Below are 7,085 nucleotides of genomic sequence, written 5' to 3'. Positions count from 1 at the left end.
TATATATATATATATATATATATATATATATATATATATATATATATATATATATATATATATATATATATATATATATATATATATATATATATATATATATATATATATATATATATATATGTCAACAAAGCTTTGAAAAGTTTTAACAAAATGTTTCGATATTTTATCGGCTAAGAAAAACATATAATGACATATGAAGCTTAAGTTTTCTCCATAATAGACAGGTTAGCAATATATATTAAGTCAACTGATAAAATTATTCGAACAATGGTGCTATTAGCATAACTTGCTAGCTCCATCGATATCGTAATGCGTGATGGCATGTCTTCAGTCCGATTATAATCAAATAGGCTTCACAATTAATTTCGTACTTTTTTCTATCCATTTTTCCACTTTTCTTCTCACGGTTCTTGTGAATTTCGTGCGAAAATTCCTTTCATTTAGATGAAATAACATTTCGATTTCTGTACCATTTTTCATAGTAGAACAAAGTGAAGTTTACAAAATTAAAAAAAAAATATGGATGACCTCCCAGAAACACATATACGTCATACGTCTCTTAGTAAACCAAAAAATCAAAAGAAATGATTACGAGAGAAGGTTACTGGATAAATTGTATTCGAACAATATTTGACAGCTTTCGGTAATCTCGCGACCAGCAACCAGTTCGCTCTGTAGGAGCATGTAAATCAACTTCACGCCCAAAATATTTTATCAGCCGAGGGTGCAACCTGACAGATAGATAAATAAGATAAATGAAGACAAATAAATGGTGGTAGGTAAATAAATAAATTAATCAGTTGAATAAACAAATAAATGAATAAATAAACAAATAAAATAAATAAAAAATAAATAAATAAATAAATAAATATATGTATATATATATATATATATATGTAAAAGGTAAATAAAAATGGGAATTCATTTTTGAGATGACCTTAAGAACGAATTTCTCTAGAAAAAAAATTTTACCTAAACTGAAATGTAGCATCTTTCGGTTGTGGCAATATTTCTGAAAAATCAAAGTAATTCAGCAAATATTGGGTGGAATCAGAAAATAAGAGACTTTGACATTAAATGTATCTATTTCATTCTGTCCAGATCTCGATTTTTTTATCAAATAATATACAGTAGAGAAAATATGCTAAGAAAAATATGCTAATGTAACGATATAATGTATAATGTATGGTGTTGTAATAAAAGGGAGAAATTCTCATTGAAAATTAGTAGTGCATAAGATTCTAAAAAAATAACAAACATGAACAACTCTTAGATTTAAATCCAAAGCGATAAAAAATATCTAATGAAGATCTGTAATGATATATTGTGTAATCACTTATTTATTTACAGAAAACTGAAGAACCAACCTCCATCCAAATTCCACGAGCCCTGAGCATCAGTTGCATCAGAGGAGTCATTAGTATTCATATGTTCAAGCAAGGAAGCAGGGGTGAATGCCCACCGAGCAACTCGGAAAACATTTAGCTTATTGCCCATCGATAAAACACTTTTCGGTCCGCTCATTGCAACTTTTCGAATAAATGACAAATTGGAACATCGCGAAATTCGTGGAATCAGAGCTAAATCCATGCTCCCATCACCAATGCCAGTAAACGGGGCCAGCCCATACGGTGTAAATGGACTAACACAGGGCACCACGCAACATATGATATGGGAAAATTCAGTTTGTAAATGAAACGGATAGTTCTTATCAGCTTCAACACTTCTACAAAAAATGTTAAGTCGCGATCTAAGAAAAAGGAGCATATCATTAGATCAAGTCATTGCCTGGTAAAAAATATGTGGTTTTGTAAGCTAAGTTTCGTACCCATATTTATAGATAAAGCAATCACCGTAAAGAAGAAACTAGTAAGAGTTATAAAGAGTTGTCTGGAATTTTTTCAAAAAAAACAGTCGAAATTATTTTACACATGAATTCTGGTTTTCAAGTTTATATGACGAAATATTCTTCCAACTACATAAAAGTAGTAAATGAGTTTATCTTACATTCTATAGCGTAACTACGGCTACACCTACTTGAACGATGAGATGGAAAAGGAACACAAGGTTTACGGAACAAAAGAAAGGGAGTTCAGTAGGAAAGGGAATATATACAAGTTAAGATACAAGGACGAATGTTCGTATGTTTTTTCGACTTTCCATCTATTTTTGAAAATCTATATTAATTTTCTACAATTTAAAAATCACTTGTCACAGATGGAACATGGATTAGTGCATTTTGGCAAAATACTTAAGTCGTTCTTTTCAGCAGCTTCCGGGATTAAGCTAAACGATACACGACCAAAATAAGCAGGATTACGGACTGTTGTTCGTAAAGCTGAAATATGCTACTTGAAGTGAAGCAGTATTTATCAAATGCACTAAAAAATATCTAGATGAGTAAATAAAAAACACGAAATTCAATCTCATCAAATGCAAAATATACCGGAATATTGATATCTCAGAGGTCCCATCCATCTATATCGCTCAGAATCGGCTAATACATCACCAAGCCAACCATATGAAACTGCATTTGCAGATATCCGCATGAGATCATCACCCCTATGGACCGTGCACACGTCTACCGAACATTTACTACCTAACATAAATTAACAAATGGAAATCCGATTCTGCAAAAGTCTCAAGTAAAAGATAAACAATGGCATAAACACTAGTCACTTTTCCTATTTTTTGCCAAAGCCTTGGCTTTTATGTTCATTTCGTTTTGCGACAATGCTGATCCAGGTTTAGCGAAAAAAGCAAACTTTTTGTAATAAAAACCAAAGAGAGCAACTTTCTTATTTTCATTTCAGAAGGAAACTTTCGAAAACCTACCGAGTGCGATATGTATAGCAGCAGTTGGGCAATCATCAGTGCCATGAACGGAAGAAACAATAGAATTTGCAGAACCAGCACCAATTATACCAAAACGCATTCGTGGCGTCTTCAGGACATCAATGTTAACATCAGATATATCCTTTCCTGCTTCTTCCTGTGTCCTAGAAATTTTCAGAATAACAAATGTACAGCAGACAACTGGTGTCCAATGAAAAGTGAGTAGTTGGAGGAACCTCATTTCATGCTACAGTAAGTAAACTTCGCAGTGCACTGTTTTTAGATTTGAAAAATGTGTAAAACGTTCAACGAAAGGAACGTATAATGATCAGAGAAATGAATAAACAAAAACAGACAAAGAATTCGCGTGAGTAAAAATAAAAAAGGCGTGAGTCATAAAGCTTATATAAATATGAAAACACAGCGAGTTTGTTACAAAACAAGGACGAATATCTACTAAGCATACATTGTGAAACGGGAAAACTTAACTAAAGTAATCTTAATTTACTTAAAACTTAATTAAACAAAACTTCGTCTATCCTAAGTTTCCTCGAGCATAACATGAATCTTTTAAATTTTCTTAACCGTGCTGCAGCGAAGATCGAGGGTCCGCTTATTGCAATTAATCACTGGCTAATTAATTACTAGCTAGTAGCTCTAGCTACCAGTGAGAGTGACTGCACTATCAAAGAGACAATGATCAGAATTTTGGCATATAAAATAGGACTGCATAGCTCCTTATATGTCTAGATTTTTTTTTCCTTTTGAAAGTGAAACATTACCTGCAAACGATAGCAGACAAACATTCATTGAACAGACCATCACCACCTACCGAGACAACACCATCAATCTGTACCCACTGGGAAAAATCCAGCTGTTTAAGATAATCAAAAGCATGATTTGCACGCTGTGTCATTACTACATTGCAATGAATGTCAGCCATTTCCAAAATTTTGGCTACCTGAAGTTCATTTTGTCGCATTGCAATAAATACATTTCGAGACTTCAACTTACACTACTAAGCAATTAAGTTTTAGAAAATAGTAACATAATCGAAAGAGTTGTAGAAAGCCACGAAATTAGTTAGCAAAATCAAGCGATTTCAAAAAGCCGCTTATCTACTGAAAGGTCTTGCAATGTTTCGCCTTTCTAAAATTTAGTAATCGCAAAAAAAAGAGATGAATTTAAGAACGACAACAATCCCTGCAATTATAAAACCTTTTTTTTTTAAGAGATAAAATCCAATAAGTCTCACCTGACTCGAATAAATTTTCTTGGCCTTGCCTTTACCACCAAATGGGTTTACAAATATCAACAATGTTTTTGGCCTATGCTCCAGTTCTAAAACACTAAAGGGACATATATTCTTGGGTTATAGAATAAAAATGAACAAGAATTTTTCGCATATTTGGAGCTTTTTATTAATTCAATTGGTTTTTTAAATATCCGCAGTCTGATCATCTTCAAGGTGCGATAAAAGTAACCAATATTATGTACATTGACATATAATAGTTTCAACGTCACATACTGCATACCATGGAGAGAAGATTCCAAAACATCCAACCATAACTTTTTATCAGTAGTGGTGGTAAATAAAGCAGTAATTGTACGGATACGCCAGTGACGTTTTCTCCTCTTTTCAGCAAAATAAAAGTATAAATGATTTGGAGTATCAACTTGTTTCGCATTCTGCAATAATTTTAAGTTGAATTTGTCAGCTAAACAAATTCAGGAGCATTTCCAGCTGATACAAGCGCCAAGAAAAAATAGTTCATTTCAAATAAGCTCAGGAACACAAATTACGGGATAAAAGTCTAATATGCTTAGATAAACTTGATAATTATCATCAGAGATGTGATAATGATCTGCCCGATATTCAAACATTCTTTGTCTAGGAAATCCGGTCATGATAACTTGAACTTTTTTGAAATCCTTTGTAAGTAAGCATATGTGATTTTTCCTTATCCAAATTAGCAAGATACTCAGTAAAACAATCACAATACTGACAGTCATAGTATACATGGCGTTGAATCAGTATGAAGATTAATTGAAATATTCTGTCGAAATTGATGATGAGATAACACTAATAACACTGATTCTAATTATGAGAGAACGTGTGAGTGCAAAATACAAAACAAGCTATAAAAATATCTAATAAAAACCCTACTTATAAATGCCAGGTGAAACGGACTGATTATTCTGAAATCCACCAATGATACAGAACCATTTCAGAAAAGTAACAATCCTACGAAGGCAAAGCTTACCTTATTTAAATCGAACGGCAGTCCTCGTCTCATAGTAACTGGCGTGCCCCGTACACAAATTAATTCATTTAAGTCTTTCGACATACTCTGCTGTTTCTCTTCAGCACCTCTTAAAATTGATTTATTTCGTGGAAATTTGCTCTGGATTTTCTGCACCCCCAGTATCCTTCTAACATGAGCTGAATTGCTGGATGAGCACGAAGCAATTAAATACATAAATCAAAAGGCATGCTTCAAATAAGATTCGCATTAAACTCACCCAGTTATTGTGAACTTGATAAATTTCCTGGAGCGATCAAATACCATGCGGTGATACTTCCCATCCGTAGAACGGATATCTGCAATCATTACCGTGGCAGCCGGCACATTCGCCGCATCGTTACCATCCATCAAGCAATCTTTTTTCAACATTGTTATTATCAAATCTGAAGTGAATACATATCATAAGTATTCTCGGATTCTGGATGAGTGTTCCACTCACTGAATATCATTCTTGAAGTTAAAAATAAAAAGCTGAAAGGAGCTACCATAAATTCAAACAGTATCTCTTCAGTTTCTCTTTGCTAAGCAAGGTACCCTTTTCATCTCCTGATCATAATGATAACAACAAAGAACGTCAACAAAAATAATGATCATGACAACAGCAAGAAATGGACTACTCAACAGAGAAATGAAATGCTATATCAGTAAAAGCTTGGATACAAAAACTAGACACGGAATGACTGCGTTACTTACCCTCCTTTCACTATTCCTCAAGCGACTGACCCTCTTTTAATATTCAATTTTCTTCCCTTTACCTTTAACCTGGACTGTCCTTTGGTCTGCTTCACCTACATCCACACTTCCTAAGCAATGTCCTCGTCATTTATACGTCCAAAAATAGAATAGAAAGGACAGCGATGAAGGAGGACGGTACCAACAGCAAAGAGAAGTGAACAGCAGGGAGGAAAAGACGGAAGGGAAGAGTGGTCCGAGTAGTATGTGGGGTGCGCTCTTTCCGATCGATCCATTGAATACATTACATAGGTGGGTTCTCGTCATCACTGAACTGAGCTGAACTTACTGTGGCCTGAGATAGGACTTCCCGATCCTTCTACAGCTCGCTCGTATTTCGGTAGTCGTATCCTCAGGCTAACAAATCTTATTAGCTATTCAGGCGGAAGTCCTTCTCTCGTAAACCGACAGATTCCGGTTGACTCCTTTTGTTTACTGCACTCAGTGCCACTTATATTTGAGCCTTTCTGCACTGACAAAGTACAAATAACAATTTAGTAATTTTGATAGTGCTTGATTTCTCTGCAGCTGTATGGTCACTCTTCAACTCTCTTAATGTCAAGTCACTCGAGCTTTCAGATTGTGTTTGCTACTGCTAACCTTGCCAATGTAATACTGCGAGAGGAATTTAAATCGGACATGACGAAACGGAAGTCGAGAACATCCTGCAGAAAAGTATCGCGATAATTCTATCAAAGATAAATTAGCAGAATGTTGTCACCTCAAATACCCTTAAACATATGCACCTTAAAATGCTATCGTCGACATTGGTGAAAAAAGTGAAAATGAATTCAAAATTGGTCCAAGCAAAATAGATAGTGCATGGAAAAAAATGGTTTAAACATGGTGAGTAGGGTGGAAGGAATGTGAAGTGGACTGGTGGGCTGAGGTGAGCTGTTTGGTGCTTCGTGGATGAGACTGGCATACAGACGAACTAATGGACTACCGACATGAGGTACTATACGTTTATGAGTATGTAGAATTGGACTGTTCATTGTCTTTCGAGAACAGCCTGATAGTACATCTCGCCCCTCAACAACCAAACTTGGTATTTGAGAGGGTCTTACATGTGTAGCGAATTTTGTTCGGGTTTGTTTGAGAGGGTGATGTAGGAGACCACTATTGCCAGCGATTTTACGTGAGATATCGTCGTTGAGTTGGATTGAGTTGATGCAAACACGATGAATTGAGTTGAGTTGTACACGCACC

At 34.8% G+C, this 7,085-nt stretch overlaps 1 protein-coding gene across 1 annotated transcript; it reads right to left on the bottom strand.

Moving 5' to 3' along the window:
• Positions 1–295: 295 nt before the first annotated feature.
• On the bottom strand, positions 296–5,967 carry LOAG_11245 (ceramide kinase). Its single transcript, XM_020448318.1, has 13 exons — positions 5,838–5,967; positions 5,362–5,527; positions 5,103–5,211; positions 4,374–4,527; positions 4,094–4,179; positions 3,621–3,799; positions 2,835–3,002; positions 2,450–2,598; positions 2,212–2,341; positions 1,371–1,729; positions 976–1,015; positions 596–734; positions 296–467 (listed from the first exon to the last, which is right to left on the bottom strand). The coding sequence occupies exons 2-12, from the start codon at positions 5,511–5,513 to the stop codon at positions 605–607; spliced, it is 1,656 nt and encodes a 551-aa protein (XP_020301527.1). The 5' UTR covers positions 5,514–5,527; positions 5,838–5,967; the 3' UTR covers positions 296–467; positions 596–604.
• Positions 5,968–7,085: the final 1,118 nt, after the last annotated feature.

Source organism: Loa loa (assembly GCF_000183805.2).
Source record: "Loa loa unplaced genomic scaffold supercont3.254, whole genome shotgun sequence".
NCBI classification, from domain to species: Eukaryota; Metazoa; Nematoda; class Chromadorea; order Rhabditida; family Onchocercidae; genus Loa; species Loa loa.
This window is presented reverse-complemented; position numbering and strand designations above follow the sequence as displayed.

Bases quoted from the DNA above. Each gene is read 5' to 3' on its own strand.
- LOAG_11245 (XM_020448318.1), bottom strand. From the start codon at position 5,513: ATGTTGAAAAAAGATTGCTTGATGGATGGTAACGATGCGGCGAATGTG. The intron at 5,212-5,361 runs GTGAGTTTAATG...ATCAATTTTAAG, and splicing joins ATCAAGTTCACAATAACTGG to AGGTGCTGAAGAGAAACAGC. The intron at 735-975 runs GTAAAATTTTTT...TCTATCTGTCAG, and splicing joins GATGCTACATTTCAGTTTAG to GTTGCACCCTCGGCTGATAA.